General features: G+C 43.9%; 8 protein-coding genes across 8 annotated transcripts; 4 read left to right on the plus strand and 4 right to left on the minus strand.

Moving 5' to 3' along the window:
- Positions 1-420: 420 nt before the first annotated feature.
- I203_107240 (uncharacterized protein) lies at positions 421-1,191 on the minus strand (the record flags this gene model as incomplete). The annotated part of the gene is made up of 1 exon (XM_019145326.1): positions 421-1,191. One exon carries the CDS (start codon positions 1,189-1,191, stop codon positions 421-423), a length of 771 nt encoding a protein of 256 aa, XP_019005145.1.
- Positions 1,192-2,750: 1,559 nt separating this feature from the next.
- Positions 2,751-5,065, plus strand: I203_107241 (uncharacterized protein; the record flags this gene model as incomplete). Its single annotated transcript, XM_019145327.1, has 3 exons — positions 2,751-2,900; positions 2,988-4,000; positions 4,066-5,065. The coding sequence occupies 3 exons, from the start codon at positions 2,751-2,753 to the stop codon at positions 5,063-5,065; spliced, it is 2,163 nt and encodes a 720-aa protein (XP_019005146.1).
- A 1,215-nt stretch (positions 5,066-6,280) lies between these two features.
- I203_107242 (uncharacterized protein) lies at positions 6,281-7,396 on the plus strand (the record flags this gene model as incomplete). Its single annotated transcript, XM_019145328.1, has 1 exon — positions 6,281-7,396. One exon carries the CDS (start codon positions 6,281-6,283, stop codon positions 7,394-7,396), a length of 1,116 nt encoding a protein of 371 aa, XP_019005147.1.
- Positions 7,397-8,043: 647 nt separating this feature from the next.
- I203_107243 (uncharacterized protein) lies at positions 8,044-9,075 on the plus strand (the record flags this gene model as incomplete). The annotated part of the gene is made up of 1 exon (XM_019145329.1): positions 8,044-9,075. The coding sequence occupies one exon, from the start codon at positions 8,044-8,046 to the stop codon at positions 9,073-9,075; it is 1,032 nt and encodes a 343-aa protein (XP_019005148.1).
- A 608-nt stretch (positions 9,076-9,683) lies between these two features.
- Positions 9,684-10,886, plus strand: I203_107244 (uncharacterized protein; the record flags this gene model as incomplete). The annotated part of the gene is made up of 1 exon (XM_019145330.1): positions 9,684-10,886. The coding sequence occupies one exon, from the start codon at positions 9,684-9,686 to the stop codon at positions 10,884-10,886; it is 1,203 nt and encodes a 400-aa protein (XP_019005149.1).
- A 409-nt stretch (positions 10,887-11,295) lies between these two features.
- I203_107245 (uncharacterized protein) lies at positions 11,296-12,498 on the minus strand (the record flags this gene model as incomplete). Its single annotated transcript, XM_019145331.1, has 1 exon — positions 11,296-12,498. The coding sequence occupies one exon, from the start codon at positions 12,496-12,498 to the stop codon at positions 11,296-11,298; it is 1,203 nt and encodes a 400-aa protein (XP_019005150.1).
- A 367-nt stretch (positions 12,499-12,865) lies between these two features.
- On the minus strand, positions 12,866-16,700 carry I203_107246 (uncharacterized protein; the record flags this gene model as incomplete). Its single annotated transcript, XM_019145332.1, has 10 exons — positions 12,866-13,969; positions 14,047-14,418; positions 14,479-14,708; positions 14,775-14,828; positions 14,886-15,006; positions 15,074-15,186; positions 15,248-15,304; positions 15,369-15,632; positions 15,737-16,043; positions 16,197-16,700. The coding sequence occupies 10 exons, from the start codon at positions 16,698-16,700 to the stop codon at positions 12,866-12,868; spliced, it is 3,126 nt and encodes a 1,041-aa protein (XP_019005151.1).
- A 634-nt stretch (positions 16,701-17,334) lies between these two features.
- I203_107247 (uncharacterized protein) lies at positions 17,335-18,441 on the minus strand (the record flags this gene model as incomplete). Its single annotated transcript, XM_019145333.1, has 1 exon — positions 17,335-18,441. The coding sequence occupies one exon, from the start codon at positions 18,439-18,441 to the stop codon at positions 17,335-17,337; it is 1,107 nt and encodes a 368-aa protein (XP_019005152.1).
- Positions 18,442-18,991: the final 550 nt, after the last annotated feature.

The following is an 18,991-nucleotide window of genomic DNA, read 5'->3' on the forward strand; positions in this document are numbered from 1 at the left end:
TACGAAACGCGAGGTCAAAGCGTACTCGGAACAAAAATTCGAAACATGCTGAAGAGAAAAAGAAAAATACTCCGAAAACTCTAACCCCACACTTTGGTACATGTCACACCCGATGGTGTTTGTACCAAAGTGAGAGAGGTGCTAAGCTTACAAGCCACCGCTAAATATCAATAAACGCTTGGATCGCTGCTTGCTATTGACGACTCCTTCACTTCTCTTCTCCCTCTCAGCTCGCTTTGACCAAGTCAACGGAATCATATCATGTATCATGCTTGGCGAGATAGATGGCAGTTGAGAGTCATCCAAGGTATGATGATATCATCATCATTCTTCTCTTTGACGAAAGCATTATGTACCTGTCTGTTCGAGCCATGCATGCATATGATAATGCCATTTATATAACATACACATGTGTTGAAATTACAAAATTCCACCTTCGTCTTCCCAACCCCATACCTCATCTTCATCAAACCGATCTTCCCATCTCCATCTCTCTGCCACCCACCGCTGCAAAGACAAAACCCCTACCATCTTCTTCCGTTTCTCTTTTTTCTCTTGGGACCAAAACTTTTCCGGCAGCCCATCTAAATGAATGTTTATCGCTTGTTGCATCTCTTCTTCAACTCCCTCACTTAGGTAACGCTGAAGTACTATTATAAGAGAGATCTCGCTATCTCCGAGATCTTCTACCATCTTTTGTAACTTTGCGTATCTATTACCTTTTCTACGTTGCTTCATCGATTCTTGTGCAGATGAAGTATAATCCGGGATAACCTTATATATAATAGTAATCGATTTGATCCTTGAAGGGGGTGATCTAGATAATCCCTCATAAGGATCGAAATAAGCCATGTACCCTATGCCGACTCTCGGTATGAGAAACACACTATCGACCTTGTCGAATATGCCTAACGGTATTCCTCCATACCCATATATCACTCTTTCAAATCCGTGTATCCGTAGAATCAAATTCTTCGGTTTCAATTCTAATAGCAATGGACAGGATGAATTGGAGGTAGGCGCAGGTGTTCTAGTTCGATCGTGGAAATGATTATAAAATTCTTCATCTACTTGTATATCCAACGTGATCAGATTGGGTAAAAAGATTGAAGGAAATTTATCAGGTCGACACCAATAACTTGAATGATGATGTACTGTAAGTATTCTGACTTGCTTCAACTTTTCTTTCATTGACGGTGAGGGATCGAGCAAGCGACGTATACGTTGCGTACTATCGATAAGGTATGGATCGGTTTGGTCGACACTGGGATGAAGTCTGAGATGGTAATCTAGTATGGGAGAAGCACATCGTTCGAATAGTTTGGATACTCTACTACATCTTGACAAAGTGGAGAGATCGTTGGTGAGATACTGGAAAATGTGGATCAATATATCATCGGGCAGAGGACTATTGAATCAGTGGGAGTTTGAGTGGAACTCTCTCATACTTCTGTCCAATGCTCCAGATGATCCTCGATGTCCACTCAAGTAGCATAACTTGTGCATTTGAGCTTTCCAAATTTAGTCAGGTCAACATATCTCATCGCCATTCACTGAACATGCATGATCGATCGCAATTTACGTAAGTATACGCTTCAAATCTTATCTGATCCACCCATGAGAAGAAACACGTTGTACCTGCCGATCCCCTTGATCCGCTTGGGTGTACCATCGGCTTGAGATCTTTTTGCGATTTCACTTGGCGCCGTTGCGCTTACCAAGCGTTTTCAAAGGCAGTGGCAAATTTTGTATTTTGTATATTGTATACATTAGACCAGAACCCGAGCTCATCCTCACAAGCTCTGCTCCGATGCATCAATGTTGCGAGTCCAAAAATAAGATCTGGACTTGAATATACGTGGGACTGAGTGAGACCTTATATATGTATGCAAGGGATAGATTTCCATAGAAAGAAAAAGTTGGTTCCATGGAATGTGGAACGGGGATGACCCTCGGGCATGTGGATTGGGGATGGATTGTTTAGGTAATTAGGATTGAGGAGCAAGGTGTTCGATGACCGAGCATCGCCGTGTTCACAATTTTGTATGGGGCCGTACGGTGCACGTCATGTATAATCAACTTAATGCTTTGAATCGATACATTCAATATCATTCTCAATCTTTCTTCCTCTTCTTATCTTTCTTTCATCCATCATACATACCGCCGATACTACATACAATCTACCGTTAAATCAGCATTCACATACACCTTCATAACGACCAACAAGCCGACCTCACATCCTAGAAAGGGGCAGCGCTATCAGAAGGAGAAAGATAAAGCAGCGCGGATCACGCAATTGACAATAAAGAGAGTAATCCAGCAGAGAGATTGGGAGAGGTAGCATCAACGATCGATAAGGTTGGTACTCATCTCACCTTGCACGTATTCTTTCATCTTCATGTTCATCATTTCTTCATTCACACGTACATACACACAAGCATAGGCCACTGTGCTTAGTTTGTTCTCAACACCAAACCCTTATCTGAGTGGAGTCCAATCATCCCTCAATTCAATCATATAAACTCCCTTGGAAGGATTGTGCGAGTGGCTGTGTTTCCTCGTACCACCTCACCCGTTCACACATTCCTCTTCTTCTTTTCATCGTTTGATCAACTACAGCAAACACGACTTTCCATCTTACAGTCCAGTACAACCAACTCACATTGCTCGACACAGATCATAGCCTACCAAATTTCATCCTACACCAATATCTTCCCAACATCACCGCACTTCCTCTATCGTTCACAACCATGTCGAATACCCTATTCTCTCCCACACTCACCTCATCCACCAACGCCGACGACATCGACATGACTCTTCCCCTCTCGCAAGACAAAGGGGTCGACAACTTTGAATCTCTCTTCAGTTTTGATGAATTCGAATCTTTAGGAGACACCAGCGTAAGTCATACTTCCTTCATACCGTACAAACCAGGTGAATGGTGGCTTATGGATTTGCTTCTTTTTCCTTCACCTACATCACCACAGTCTCACACCCATTCACCAACTACCGCTTCACCCAATTATACACCTTCGCCACTCCCTCTCCCAGCTGAGGAACCAGTAACATTCATCCCTGACAGCTTCGACTTCCTCGGTGCCGACGGTGCGATGGACTTTCCTCTTGACTTCTCATTCGGCAATGAAGCCAAAGCTGGTCCAGTCATACAAGAAGAAATAATGCAAGTCAAGCAAGAACCCGTAGAATTCAGCTTTGGAGAAGCATCCAATTCCCAATCACCCGTCACCGAAGCAAGACCTATGCCGGTACCTCAGCCATTGCTGCAACAGAACAATACAGTCAACCCCGATAACTTCGTGGGTCTTCCTGTCGACCAACAAGCTGCTCTTCAGCAACTCATGGCCAACCTCATAAATTACCAACAGACCTACGGTCTCGACATCCCTGCTCCTCAAGCACCTACCCAAGCTGCTGCACCAAGTACCATCCAACCTTCGATGATCTTCTCATCTGCCTCTCCTGCAGGCTTCACTGCTCCTGCAGCCTCTACATCTCAGTCACCCGTCAAGCCATCTATTACCCTCTCCACGCCCATCGAAGCTGACGAACCTCTTCGATCCGTTGACCCCCAAGAGATGGTCTCTCCCGGTCCTTCGCGATCTACTCGACAGCTATCGGTGGCCAGCTCCGGTATTGATGACCTCGACTCAAAGATCGATCGACTCGTACCTCTTAACACCATCTTTTCAGCTGGTAAAGGTAAAGGCGGTAAGAAAGGTGGTGGCATGTCATCAGTCGTACGAAACGAGGACGAGATAATCGACGACGACGAATCTTGGAGACCTTCACCAGAAGAATACAAGAAATTGTCTTCTAAGGAGAAGCGTCAGCTAAGGAATAAGCTCAGTGCGCGAGCTTTCCGAACCAGAAGAAAGGATTACATTGGTACACTCGAGTCACACATTCAAGATCGAGATGTTGTCATCGATGAGATGAGAGCAGAATTGGTCAATTCCAGATCGGAAAACCAGGATTTAAGGTGGGTGATCAAATTTCTTTGGAATCTGCATTCGAACAACCGTTAATTCTTCGTCTCTTCTACAGACGTGAACTAGCAGCCTTAAAAGCTAGCACCATGTCTATCCTTCATCCCGAGACCGCCAACAAATCGAGTGTCTCTCCTGCCATGGTCAACGCATTGGCGATGTCACCATCACTCGCCTCGCCTCCTTCGCCTGTCAACGCTACTGCCGGTCCAGGACCAAACACCATTCGAAGGAGTAACACACCACTCCCTACCTTCAATCCCAGGAAAGACCTGCCAGCTTCGATCAAGGGATCTTGGGGTGGAAACGACAACATGTTCGGTGGTGGATCAACCATCTGCCATACAATGTTCACACCCGATCTTGTTCTTCCTCCTACGACTTCTACTCCAGCGCCACTTCGCTCGCTCGCTGATTTACCTCGAGTCAATCTCAACCCGCATCTCAATGATGACGTACCTGTATCTGCGCCTCGTGGGAACATACTCGGTGGAATGGGCAACGGTCAAGATACCTCGAAGACCTTCGCAGCATGGTCCGAAGATACGCCCTTCTCACTACGATCCATGGACTCATACAGGATGCAAATGTGGTCTCGACTCGCTCGGGAAGCTGCGGCGGACAAGGTCAATTTGGCTGGCGACATGAGACCTAAATTCTTCGTCGAAGTGAAAGAAGAACCACCCGTCTCGCCTGCCGCTGCTGCTCAAGCTGCAGTAGTAGCAGCGGCAGCTTCCAACCATATAACGACGAAATTGGCCAATTCTTTCTTTTCTGCTTTCCAAGGAACGGGATCGAAACTGGATACCGACAAATTAGCAGCTGTTGTCACTGGTCAAGCTAAACTCAAGGTGGTTTCTTCGTCCGAAGTCGATTTACCTGCTCCTCAACCAGCTCAAGTCGCCGAGACTTGTCATGAAGATTGCCTATCGATGTTGATGGGTGGTCTGAAGTTACAATCTGGACCTGGACTGCGAAGTCCTGGCGTTGGAATTGGAGCGAGAGAAAATCCTTTAGGAGCTTTATGTGGTTTCTTTGGGATGCCCACAAAGGCTTGATTTTCTTTTCTTTTTATCAATCACCCTCTACAAATGAATCACCCTTCCATTCTCCTCACATGACACTTCCTTGTAAAAACGATACGACTTGTTGATAACGCTTATATGAACATACTGTAAATTATAATATCTTTTGACCTCGGTACAACCACTCTTCTCTTCCCATCATCTTCTCATTCGTTTTTCGACTTTTTCTTTTCTCCCTTCTTTCGGTGGAGATACCTTTCCATTCACTCCGTCAGAAGAAGTCTCATGGATTCGGTATTGAGGTGGAGATGATGAAAATATGGTGCTTTCGGGTATTTGTGGATAATGTCATGTCAAAAATCAGATATCGATATGAATTGATAGGTAGCTTGTACTTGGTTGGGATGATTTTGTAGATGAATTGGAATATGAAATATGATATCATCACGGTGCCCCATTGTCGTTCAGCAGATGCACAGTGAAACATCCTAGTTTTATGTTTTATTTGTATGGTGCGAAAAGTTTGACACGATTTTGTGATATTGTCCCCATGGCCGCCTGTCCTGTTGGCCTCTCCCCCAACCCAAAGTCTCTAACTGTCAATCATTCATGCAGAGTACAATGCCATTTGCGCCAGGGCTACACATACGCTGCATTTCAAAGTGGGTCAGACTTAAAAAAGGCCAGGACAATCGATGTCCGACCAGAAAATTCAGAGTTCGCCGCACCTAATGGAGAGTGGCACCATTGATTAAACTTCCAACTTATTGAACTGTGGCTTTGTTGCATGCATCTTGTAGAGCTCAGAAAGTGGATGGAATGGTAGTTGCAATCGGTTTTACTCAATCTACACGAGGATCGAGGGTAGCTCAACAAATTCGACGCTGCAGCTATTTGGCTACAAAGTAACGGGCTATGGTGACAATATCACATCTTGAGCCAAATTTTTCGCACCATTCAAATATCAATATCGATTGGGATGAGCTGACGAAATGAACAATTTTTTGACTGATGCGCTCGGATCCATTTCATTCTATCAAAAACATCGTACGATGATTCAAGGATTATTCTGGATGGTTCTTGTTCTTTTTCATCCTCGATACAGCAACCTTGACTTCCCTATATAATCATTCAGCTCTACTGTACTGCTTTCCAGCTCTTCCATTTACATCTTGCTCATCAAATCTCATCAAGTCTCACCAACGTACCACAATCGTACAGCCTTCTCCAAGTCGCTCATCATCCTTCATGCCACCCAAGAGATCGAAACCATCCATCCAATCTTCTTCACACGCTCCAGCTCCAACTCCACCTCTGTCTCCTCATATCTGGTCCAAACTCCCGATCGAAATCATCCATAATATCTTTTCGTTCACCACCGATCGGGGTACACTCGCCGCATGGACTCTGGTATCGAAGTCCTTCAATCAAAAGGCTACTCCCCTCATCTGGAACTCGATCAGCGGTCTACCGCCTAGTATCAGAACCTCACGTTGGGGTCCAGAAGTACTGAGTCTGGTCAAGATATACAGCATGACCAATCATGATGAGGAGTGGTGTTATCACTACCGAAAGACATTTAGCAAGGTCAAGTTACCCAACTTGACGACTTTACGATTCACCTTCGACAAGATAAAGAAAGGGAAATCCACCCGTCTCCTCTATACCCAATCTACCGATGGCGGCTATACTATTTGTCGAATGATCGACAACATCAAACCGAAAGCCATTGTATATGAAAAAAGGGAATCGTCTTCATTTACGATCGAGCCAAAACGACTTCCTGCTAAAGTTTGGTCAATGATCGAAACGCTCATCATACTCATCAATCCTGTCGGAAATGGAGAACATCATGTCAGCTCTACTTTCTTGAGTGAATGGTCACCAAATCTCAAGAGGGTCTTTTGGATTTACGATCCTTCGGTCATCGAAGAAATCAATACACAAAAGAATTCAGGTGGAATCAAGTCAACGGAATACAAGATCAAGAAAACTATGATGGACGAATTCATACTTCTTACTCATCTTCTGGTCAGTAATCCTACAATCAGATTTACAACGGTCGACTGCGGTACGACCAATCTCCGAATTCCCCTCGAGAAACATCGAAAATCGATAAACGATGCCCACAAAGAATACCTGAAAACTTTCAATGAAGGTTATCAGGAAGATTTGAAGGCGATATCTTCCGCTTTCGTTTATAGAAATACAAATAGCGAGATTGCGGCAAATTATCTTACATTTCGAACCTTGGAGGAATTCATCCAATTGGATGAATGGTCTCAATGGTTTGATCCCCAAGAGATAGTCAGATGGCAGGGTTGTAACAAGAGGATTGATAGTTTGGTAGAGAAGAGTGGATAGGGCAGATTGATAAGCCTGATACAATATGAAGTGATTTGAAAGAAACATCTATCAGGGAGATTATGAGTAGGTGGGTATGGAAATTGTACCATAGTCAGATTGTTGGAACCATCGAGAAGAGGGCAAATATTATTTAAATAACTCTTAGTATCAGCTATCAAAGCTGCACACCGTAAATAATCTTAACCATAAATATACATATACTGCTTATCTACAGTATGCTTTCATTTGAATTTTGCACCGTGCATTTCTCCTCTTACAGCAGCAAAGACATGAGCAGACGAGAATTGTCTCCAGTTCCTATACCATTCAATCATGTCTGCTTGTGCCAATCAAACTGAATTCTGCCACGAACATCCTATCTACTGTGCGTACATGATTATTTAGATTTACGGTAATACATACATACACGTCTGTTTGCTACGTCACGAGCACTATATTCTATTGAAAACATCACCTGCACCTCTTCAGATATTTGGCCACTATCGTCACTGTCATGAATATAATTGCACATAATAAACAGTGTACCATCCTATGATACCAGCTTTGATACCTTACTCATCGCGGGAAGCAAGACATCAAGCACAAAAGCCAACTCCAAGGACCTCAGGATCAAACCAACTTCACGTTCCTTCTTTTCATCTCCTATGTCACTCCCTGCCGAAATAATCCATCGAATTCTCTTTTGTCTCTCCATCCGTCACGATCAAGCTACACTCGCTTCCAGCGCTTTGGTCAACAGACAATTTAATCAAATCGTCACACCACTACTTTGGAGATGGCTAACACTGAGTTCTCTGTGTGCGTCAAAGGACGTCGACACGCCTACTCTCAGAGTTTCGATATGGGATGAACACCTTCAGGATATGGTCCATGTCTTGGACATAAAGACTCATGAACGCGAAATATGCGAATCTGCCAATGTCAAAAGTCTGAACATACCTAACTTGAAAACACTTCGTTTGCACATCGATACGGGACCAGCTGGATATAGAGAAATTCATTTTGGAGAAGAAGAAGAAGGACAGGAAACGTCATGTCGACTAGTGCAAAATCTTAGACCAAAAACCATTGTATACAGAGAATCAATAAATATCAATCCAAGTTTCTATCTTGACCCGGAATATTTCTGTCCGACGATCTGGTCCGAAGTCGATACTCTGGTATATCTCGTTCCACCCACCGAGTATGGGACTCACTTTGTTACACATGATGGGAGGGATTTGAAACGATTATTACCGAAGCTCGAAAAGATCTTTTGGATATTTGATCCTACCCCTATGGACCCAGACCCAGAAGGCGAACAGGGAGGCTTATATGGACAAGAATTCAAATTGATCTACGATATTTTGATCAATAACCCTCAAATCAGATTTACAATTGTCAATGTCGGTTGTACTCAAATGCGATTACCTCGAAGACATCGATTGTCCTATGAAAATACGCTAGGTGATTACTGGCAAGAATTCAACAAATTTTACTGGGATCAAGTAGAATGTTCCTCTGTCTGCGATGGCGAGGAAGATGATACCGAAGAATTGAATTACCCCTATTTGCTTACCATAGAGGAGTTCGTGGAACAGGAAGAATGGTACGAATTCCTTGAGCCGCAAGAAATCGAGGGATGGAAATGGATGAATAAAGAGATTAAGGAAAGAATACCAACATGGGAGGATTGAACATCTATCGATCTTACGAATAGTCAGTAAAGATTAGTTAGGGAGAAGTATCTAAAGTGAGGATTTGGGTCGAGTGACTTGTTCGAAAGGGTGGGAGATCTGAGAGTCGTTCAGAAGGGAGGACGAGAGTAGTCGGATAGTATCAAAAACGAATGAAATGACACAAGTGATCGGCCATTCACATCGCACTCTATATTCTATGACCCCATTTACATACTGTATAGACCCATTCAGGCAAGATGTGATAGTGTCAGCTATTGGTGTAGATTTCATCATGCCACTAATCAAAATAAAGAAAAGGATGGTACAGCACATGAATACCGCACCATGTGACATTGCGATCGCGGGAGCATCTTCCTGTCATTACATCTGATGAGCTGACGTGAGAAATATTGGTGTACGGACCTGCGGTTGAGTCAATTTGACAGGACCGGACGATACGTCACCTGGTGTAATCACTATATGTAAATATATATATATATAACATTTGCAACCTTTCATCTGACTTTCTCTTTTCTCTTTTATCCTTATCCTCCTGTTCAATCACAACCCCACAGAAAAAAAACCAAGCCTTATCCGAGGATATCGTTACTGTACTGTACGACACCATGTCATCTACCAAGAAGAAATCCAAGTCGAAAGCAAAAGCGATCAACATCCACGATCTCACCCAACCTATCCTCTTTTCAGACCAAATAATCCAGCGAATCCTATCATACATCCCTACCAACAATCAAAGTACTCTCGCTTCCTGCGCTTTGGTTAATAAACAATTCAATCGAATCGCCACACCACTTCTTTGGAGATGGCTTGATCTTTCGTCAGCGACCAGCACCGACGATGGCTCCGAAGATGGTACCGACACTGCGGCTCCACTCGATACTTCGCACTGGACCAAAGAACATCTGGAGATGGTGAAGGTACTCTCGATCGATACGCATAAGCAAGATTGGTGCAGCGCTTTTGTACAGTTCGATATGCCTAATTTGGAGACCCTTCGACTGACGGTTGGTAGAATGTATGGTGGAATAGGACGAGTCCATTCCGTCCAATCCTCTCCCCCTCCTTCTCAAACCAGACCATCTTCATCTTCCACCGCACAGTGTCCTCTCATCCAGAATCTCAAACCTAAAGACGTCGTGTATCGTGAAACACCTTCTTCTTCGTTCTACTTGGATCCCAGCAATCTCTGTCCGAGCATCTGGTCAGAAGTTGAGACCCTCATAATCCTCATTCCACCTGTCGGAGCAAATAAGTCTTTCGTACGAAATAAGGATCTCATCAAACTCGTACCCAAGCTCAAAAAGGTGATTTGGATATTCGATCCTAGTCAGGTCGATCTGAAATCAAAATACAATACAGGTAATTACGATCATGGAGAAATCGATTTCATATCTTCGTTATTACTCAAAAACCAAAAAGTACGATTTGAGATTGTGAACTGTGGCTGCACAGCTCTCAGATTTCCCAAAACGTATAGAGGGTCTATCGAAGATGCTCACGACAGTTATCAGGAAAGTTTCATCAAGAATTATTGGGATGAATTGGAAGAAGCTGCCTATAGAGATAAACAATCAAATGCGAAGAACAATAAGGAGAATACTGAAACCACCAAGTCAGAAGACGAAGATGACAACGATGACGATGACGATGATAGTGGATACACTTCCTTCGATTTCTACTCCATTGAGGAGTTTGTGGAGAAAAAGGAGTGGTATAGATGGTTTGGACCTGAGGAGATCGTTAGGTGGAAAAAGGTTAACGAAGAGATTGTCGGGGGTAAGAAAAAGAAGAGTAAAGGTAAGAAGTAAGGCGAGTGTAGAAGATGAAGATAATATTGGTAATCGATGAAGCATGAGTGGATCATAGTAGTGGAAAGTGTAAACAGTATCAGTGAGGAGTAGAGTAGGCATTTCTTTCGAGTCCAAGTTCATGGTCGATCTCGTACAGTAAGTAATCAGTAGTTACGGTGTTAAAATATTTGTCGATAGATTTTAATATGTCATGTCCATGTTACAATGTATACAATCATCCATGTATAATTACATTCTCTTGCTGTGACACCTCATGAGTTAGTTCACGTAGAAATATTAGCGGCCGAAGGTATGGATCGGATCAACCCGAGTCGTAGTGATACTGTATTACATCCTGTCAATAACAGTCGATATTACACGAACATAGGATCGAGGTGCTGAGTATCAATAACAACTCACTATGATACTACACAGTAGGTGAAGTCCCCTCATCAATTTTAATCCCAAACTGCTTCTCCGCCATCCCATAACTCGCCGCTACCGCCTCACTAGCATATACTCTCATCTTCTCTTCGTATTCCCTGGTCAGCCCCTCCCTATACCCTCCAGCCTCTCTAATCAGTCTACCCAACAATGCTGAATCCCTCACAGCGGTATTCGCACCAATACCTCCAGCGGGAGTCATAGAATGAACCGCATCTCCAATGACAGTTATTCTAGGGTGGTTCTTCCAGACCGGTACACCAGATGGGCTCGAACAAGTAATCTTCCAAAACGCAGCTTCATCTTCTACCATCTGGTCAAATAGCGGTTTCAACTTTTCGTGCCATTTTGATGTCAAGGACTTAGCAATGTTTGCAGCCTGTTTACCGATAATTGTATAATCGTCATTTGGAGCTTTGATCAATCCTGGTGAACCAGCCATCGTCCAGCCGAATTGGAGGGTTGGATCATCCATATCTTTAGATCTGACATTGGTAATGACAAAAAACCTTGCGTCTCCTTCGTCACCATTTCCTTCAACTGATTTGTCTACAAGTCTAAAAACACCTTCACCTAATCCCTTGAATGCTGTGGTAGGCGCTTGACCATGTATACCTATCGCGAGCGTATCAAAGTGTTTGATCTTTCCTTGAGAAAGCTTCTTGCTTATCTTGGATTTCAATCCATCTCCAATTACTAACATTGATCCCTCGACCGATTCACTCCCATCACCAAACATCACTTCCACTCCCTGGGGCGTATCTTGATAATCTACAACTTTCTTATTCCATTGTATATATTCCTCGCATCCTTGTAAGAAGAACTTCCTCATTTCTCCTCTTGCGATACCAACAATCAAATTATCTCTACTACCCAATTTCTCCGGTACAGTATGTTCGATATCTTCTCCCGTCACAGCGTTCATCGCTGTGAATCCACTCCCACCTGTCTTACCGCATATATCGTAAAACCTCTTGAAATCATCCGGACCCAGCACTTCTTCGATCGCATCCAGACCTTCGGCGGATAGTCGGAGTCTGTACCCTTGTCCACGGAAGGATAAGCCGGCATCGCGCTCGAAGATCTGGAAGGGGATATGGGACCGTAAGAGGGATTGGGCAAGTAGGAGGGATGAGAGACCTGCGCCGGCAATGAGGATGGGCAATTGTTCTTGGTTGTTGGACATGGTGAATGTCAGATTAGCTGTTGTATCAAAAAGTGAGGGAATGTTATCGCTGTTCTGATATATGACGTAGGTATCTGCATTGGTCAAGTACTCGAGATGATCTCTAGTCTACCTATTTATTTCATTTCGTTCAAGCATATACACCGTAAGCGTCAACGATGTTTGCATATGCATCCCGCCCATATATGTGTAAGTGATCACTCAGCAATAAGACCCTCGGTGAAAGTGATGTGATCGGTGATCGGGCACTTCCGACGGAAGCACGGATGTGGCATTTACAAAATGTCCTTTGTGCATGCAATCATTTGGCTATCAACTTCTTCTTTCGTCCCTTCTTCCATTTCTACTCCTCTAGATCTGCTCATGTTTACACGATGACACTCTCAGGAGGTCCCAAATAGCTATATCCTCTCTCCTTGATACCACCGAAATCAACCAGAATCCTCTCAAACGCCAAACCAGTCGTCATACCCCAAATCGTGATCGTGTGCTTCCCTGCCTCTCCCAACTTCACCATCGTCTTCACATCTCGGATCTCGTTCTTCACGATCTCGATCCAGTCCTTGGGAACGGCCCCGATCGCCACAGGCTTGTTCTCGACTCTGTCTCTCGCAAATCCTAGAGGTTCAGTCGGAATGGGGTTGATAATCTTCGGAGCTTGATCGTCAACTTGAAGACCGAATGCCAAAGTATTGTTTGCACCGAGGAAATTGAGCGCAGGTCCAATTTGGACGTTGATCTCTACATCTTCTTCATTAGAATCTTCGAATGTCCAAATAACATATGTGAGTTTAGGCCCTTCTCCGATAGTAAAGTTCTGAGTAGTCCTAGGGAACATCTCCAATCCACTTCGAGTTCTACCGTATCCAATCATCTCATGGAACGCATATTCGTCTTTTGATGAATTAGAACTGATATGTCCAGCTTCAATAGCGATATAACCATCACCTTGAACGTGTCCCTTGAATTCCTTGGGTGGGGCAGGTCGTTTGTTGATGGGTACCAAAATAGTTACTTCCGATGCGTCACTAGCAGTAAGGTGGAAAGTGGCATATCCATCTTCAGGAGCTTTATTCCAATCTACCGATACTCTAATCCTAGTGTCCAACGAACCGTCTTTCTTGGTCTTTCCATGTCGAGGTTCGACAATCAACCAATCTTCGCTTGTAACTTTCCAACTCGTCGATTTAGGTCCTGCGGATCCCACATCGATCCATCTTGACTTGGCTCCGAATGGGTCCATGGGGAGTAATTCGGGAGTATGGCAATGTTCGCCTTGTGGACAGTTGAAAGCGGTATTTCCAGGCCATGATCCTTTAGAGTTCTCATAGGTGACTCGAATGTTGGTAATTACACCGTAACCTAGCTCGGGGATTGGGATACCTTCCCGAGCAGGAACAGAAGGGTTGTTGAATGATACAGGAGGCATGATATCTTTGATGGGTTCGAGCCAAGAGTTCCATCCAATGTGCTATGAGTCGATGCAATCGTTCAAATCAGTATTAATAGCTATATTCATATACATACAAATGACAAAGTCACACTCACCGCTTGATCGAGCATATGATCCCATTTACCATCCAACATCTGATGAAAAGTATCAGTCAATTCTGCATCATGGAAGAACGCATCGATAGCTTGTTTGGCATAAAGGTTCGCCGAGTTTCTTCCCTGTTGTGCATACAAGTTGGATCGCTCAGCAGAGACATAAAGCTTGTTGAGGTTGGTCTGCATCAAGCAAAGCATGTAGACCTGTTGGTAGAAGGCAGGTTTGGTATCTTCTGGAAGACCCTCGTAAATCTTGGCTGCTCTGTCTGTGATAGATTGCCATTCGTCAAGTACTCTCTCAGCCTCTTCGTAATTGTTCAAAGACCATGTGGTAGAGTTGACCAATTCAGCTTTTCGTCTGGAAGCGTACATCTATATGAATAACAAAATATCAGCACACGGTGGCAGTAGAGAAAACAGGATTCGACTCACAGAGTATTTCATCATGATATCAGCTACGTCCTTGCTAGTTTCTCCACCGAATTCTCGTTCAGCCCATAGTTCCAAATATCTCTCAACGGAATTGATGGGCCAGGCATCGAGATCCCAAGCAAGATGAAGGAAGTGTTCAGCAGGAAGTTCGAGCGGTTTGAGTGAACCAATGTTGAGGATCCAGATTGATGTGGTGTTGAACGCAGCAGCGATAGTCATTTGTTCCCAGGCTATACATAGTACGACAATCAGCTTCAGGACTGGTGAAATACAAGTAGTGTGACTTTTGTACTCACTCTTTACCAAATTGATGGTGTTGATCCACTTGTATGCTCTTGGCATACCGACGTCTGATTTAGCACCATCAGTAATGTTCAACCAGACTCACAGGAGACGAGCTGACTCACAATCGACATGGTAGTAGATACCTGATCCAGCTTTATGATCTTTGCCGGGTGGTTGAACAGTCATGATATTACCCCAATTATCATCGGCAAATAAGGTGATGACATTATCTGGAACTTTGAGCTATATAAATATATAACACGTCAGCTTGTTTTCCATTGAATGTTGAGTGATGTCAATCATAGCTTACACCTTTGAGATAGTACTCCGCTACTTCCTTATACATACACCACATTTGAGGGATATCATTGATATCCTTTCCGTGAGTCTTGGCTAGTATATCCTGTTGTGTCGATGTGATATCTAGGGACATCATCAAATGGTCAGAGCAAATTTCGTCTTTCCTTGAAGGGCAGGGACCCACTCTCAACAAGTTCATTGCTTGCACCAGTAAGTGGCATATCACCATCACCTCTCATACCTAATTTCACCAGTTCCTCAAATCAGCGACCATATCCACTCTAATCCTGATGATTTGGACATACCGAGAGTGAACAGCGTTTCCTTATCTTTCGCTCTCTCGGCACCATAAGTCCACCAATCAACCATGAAATCCTTATTTGTCCAATCCCATGCACCTTTTCCCTCCCTATCCCATTCGGGTTTGTTCCTAGCCATGGGCTCATGATGACTTGTACCCATGACTATACCCATGTTATTCGCTAAGACTTGATTGGGTCCAGCGATAGGTTCCTTGGGGAATCCGTTGGTTACGTTAAGACCGTCGATATCGAACATTGATGCGTACACTATCACCCCAACGTATTATCAGCTTTATGCATTACACTTCATATCACGAAATTACACCAGGTTGAAATGGTTTGGTCTAGTTGCGGAAGAAGACTTGACTTACTAGCTGGCCAGAAGTAGTTTGATCTCAACCTCAACATCATATCGAACCACATCTCATACATATCCGGTAAGAAGGCAGGTTCCCCCCATCTTACTTTATACCTCTGTGCTGCCCAACTCCACAATGCTGGATGTTCGTCGTTGATGAACAATCCACGGTACTTGACAGTGGGTTCGCCATGGGATAAAACTTCCGAAGAGAGATAGGCGATAGCTTCTTGAGGTCTAACGGGAACGTCTGACCAGAAATGGAAAGGTGATACGCCCATTTGCTCAGTGAGGGTATAAAGAGCGTAAATTGCTCCTCGCTATTCAGGTCATGCAACATATATCAGAATCAACCATTCTCAAGCAGACCATACCAAATGGATAGGGTTCTCATTCGATAAGTTTCCAGAACATGAATGTTTTTGAAGTTTTGCTGTATGAAGTATACAGTATAAATGAAATGACCAACTCACTCGATCACTTCCAACGACGATCAAACCCTGATCTACATTATGCAGCGGTTCATCCGTCACTCTGATATCGTAACTCTCCCATTTACCTATAAGTTCATCCGAGTACTCATTATCCCTTATATGTTTGATCAACCCATTCTGGGGTGTTCCCACTACGATAGCACGTTCGACATGGTGGGGTAAAGAATCGTTATATATATGTGGCCTGACACCCGTTACTCTGTATACATCATGGGCGAACGATTGAGCCGCAATGTGAATGGCTATATCATCTTTGGATGATAAGAAGAGGGGAGCGGAGTAGTCTGATGATCTGGAAGATATAAGGAAATGATCATGTTGTTTATCACTGTTACTTGTCGAGGAGAATACCTGTTGGTCGGATGAGGTGGTAGTCGTCGAATCGATGTTGGAAGGAAAGACGATAACTCTCTTTTCACCTAGACCAGCAACCAAGGTGGCTCCGAGTGCACACCCAGCAATCAGCTTTACTATGCCCACCATCTTCTTGTTGCTCTACGTGTCGATACTATGCTATGCTATGTAAAATTAGTTAGAGATGAGGTGGATTTCAATTGAAGGATTTTTTTGCACCAAGTCCCTTATGACATTTTGTCAAGTCATGTAGAACCGGTCGATCCGGCCCGGAAAGACACTTGCCGCAAATGAGATCCGGTGGTAGTTTCACCGGTTTCATCAGGTTCAGAAAACTGTCCCATTCAACTGCTTGTATGGCCATGAACGATGGAGGTTAGCTATGCATAATAACCCTGTCAGACCCAAGATGCAGTTCGACCGGTCTGCTCATACCGCTATGGAGCAAGGTTGAGTCAGTGTCGACATTCCGGATCGTCCGAAAAGCAGACATCGGGTTTGACACAAGTGTATGTACTTCGCAACATCCTCCACTTCAGCCGTTGAATCACAATGGTTGATAAAGGTATAATTAGAAATTCATCGCCATCACTTGATATATCATCTTGAGCTACAACGTTACATGGTGAATCACATGATCAGGTGACATACGACTAACGGGAAGTGTACATTCGGTCATCTGCGAAATGTATCATCGGTTCATCATTTCACGAAAAGATCTGAAGAGGAGGGTTTTACTCGTACTCACAGAAAATCTTCCTCCTCAGAGTAATTGATCCACCTGATCCCCATCATCTACTACATCCGCACCACCACCAATCTCATGTCCCGTTCCGAATGGACTGAACACTTTCTTCCACTTGCGCACTTGTCTTGCGTCCAAGTATCTCCAGCGTTCCTCCTTTGCCATAAATTCATCGAGATCCATAAAATGGATACTGTCTAGCCTTTGCTTTTTCTTCTCCTTCGACCGATGGCGGGATTGTTTCAATTGACGTTCCAGTTCCTTCTTCACATCCCTGGCAACCCTCTGCTCGAAGGTTTTGTATGGTTCATCTTTCCAATCTTTGTGAAATGACCTGATCACTCCTGAATTGACGAACGTTATTCTTGTCTGGTGGAATTCGATGGCCAATTCAACTATGTTACGTATGAAGTTTTGTAGGGCGAAAGAGCCTCGAACGAAAGACTCAGATTTAGCTTGGGAGTCAAGGATTCGAGGTTCGAACAACCAATAAATATCCTCGAGCGTGGTGAACTCGTAGCGGTATGAACGGGGGTAGAATCTACATTTCTCAGCTTGATGACCGGTCGAGATGAAGAAAAACGTTTGAGTTTCTTCGTATAATCGTTTTGGACCAATCGTCCAGCAATCTAAAACATTGATACAGGCATTGTGCCAAACTATTATTTTTGGTTGTACGGCTCGAAGTAGTCCACAGCGATGTCCGTCGTAATCATCATGAATTTGATCCTTGCCGTTCAGATATAGGTGCAGAGTGTGAACATTTGGCATTCGTAAGGTCATTTGGTCATTAGATTGACACCAATCGAACGAATGGTGATAGAGCGAGAATGTTTCGACGAGGTTTCCCTTAGTTCGACCTTCCCCTCGACTGCTCATGATAGCACCGCAGTCTTCCTTGTTTTTATCTAAAATCTCTTTATTCTTATCATCTCGCATGACTTTTCCATCTTCATCCACTTTCCAAGGACCGAGAATAAGGTGCTTCCACAGGAAGGGAGAAGCGATTCTGTGGAGGGTTTTAGAGGCTCGACAAACTGATGCGAGTGTTCCTCGGGAAGCATAAGAGAGGATTTGATGAAGGAGTTCGACGGGGAGAATAGGACTGGACTGTACGAAGGGCATGGTGTGATGATTATTGGTCATCAGAGATGAGGTGGTTGTATGAGATTGAATGATAGCGGTGTATGAAGGGCTGAAGGAAGGGTCGCCAGATCGAGAACGTGCGTCTGGGTCACCTATCAACCAGCTTAATACCATTTTGTTGGGTGTCTGTTACGAGTAGAGCAGGATGAAGAAGGTGTGGGGATGAGGTGAGTTGACACAGACTGATGAAGAGAAAGAGGAAAACCAAAAAGATGGAATGAGCTTGGAAGGTGTGAGTTTGAGTTGACTCGACCATCTCATAACACATTATTCACTAAAAGCGCACAGACCACACTTCATGAAAACATGAGGAAAGCACAGACCACTTTCCTCGAACCATCTGAAAAACCATCTGATCAGAGTATGTTTTCATCAATTCAGTATCAACACACTCTCATGAACACTCAACCCCCTCGCCCCCTCACTTGTGTACGTTCCCCATCACATCCTCCACTTCCATCAATGCTAGATTTATACTTGACATACTCGATGTATGATCACTTTCCATATCATCACATCGCGTTTCATG

The sequence above is a fragment of the Kwoniella mangroviensis genome, chromosome 2, assembly GCF_000507465.2.
Source record: "Kwoniella mangroviensis CBS 8507 chromosome 2, whole genome shotgun sequence".
Lineage (NCBI taxonomy): Eukaryota > Fungi > Basidiomycota > Tremellomycetes > Tremellales > Cryptococcaceae > Kwoniella > Kwoniella mangrovensis.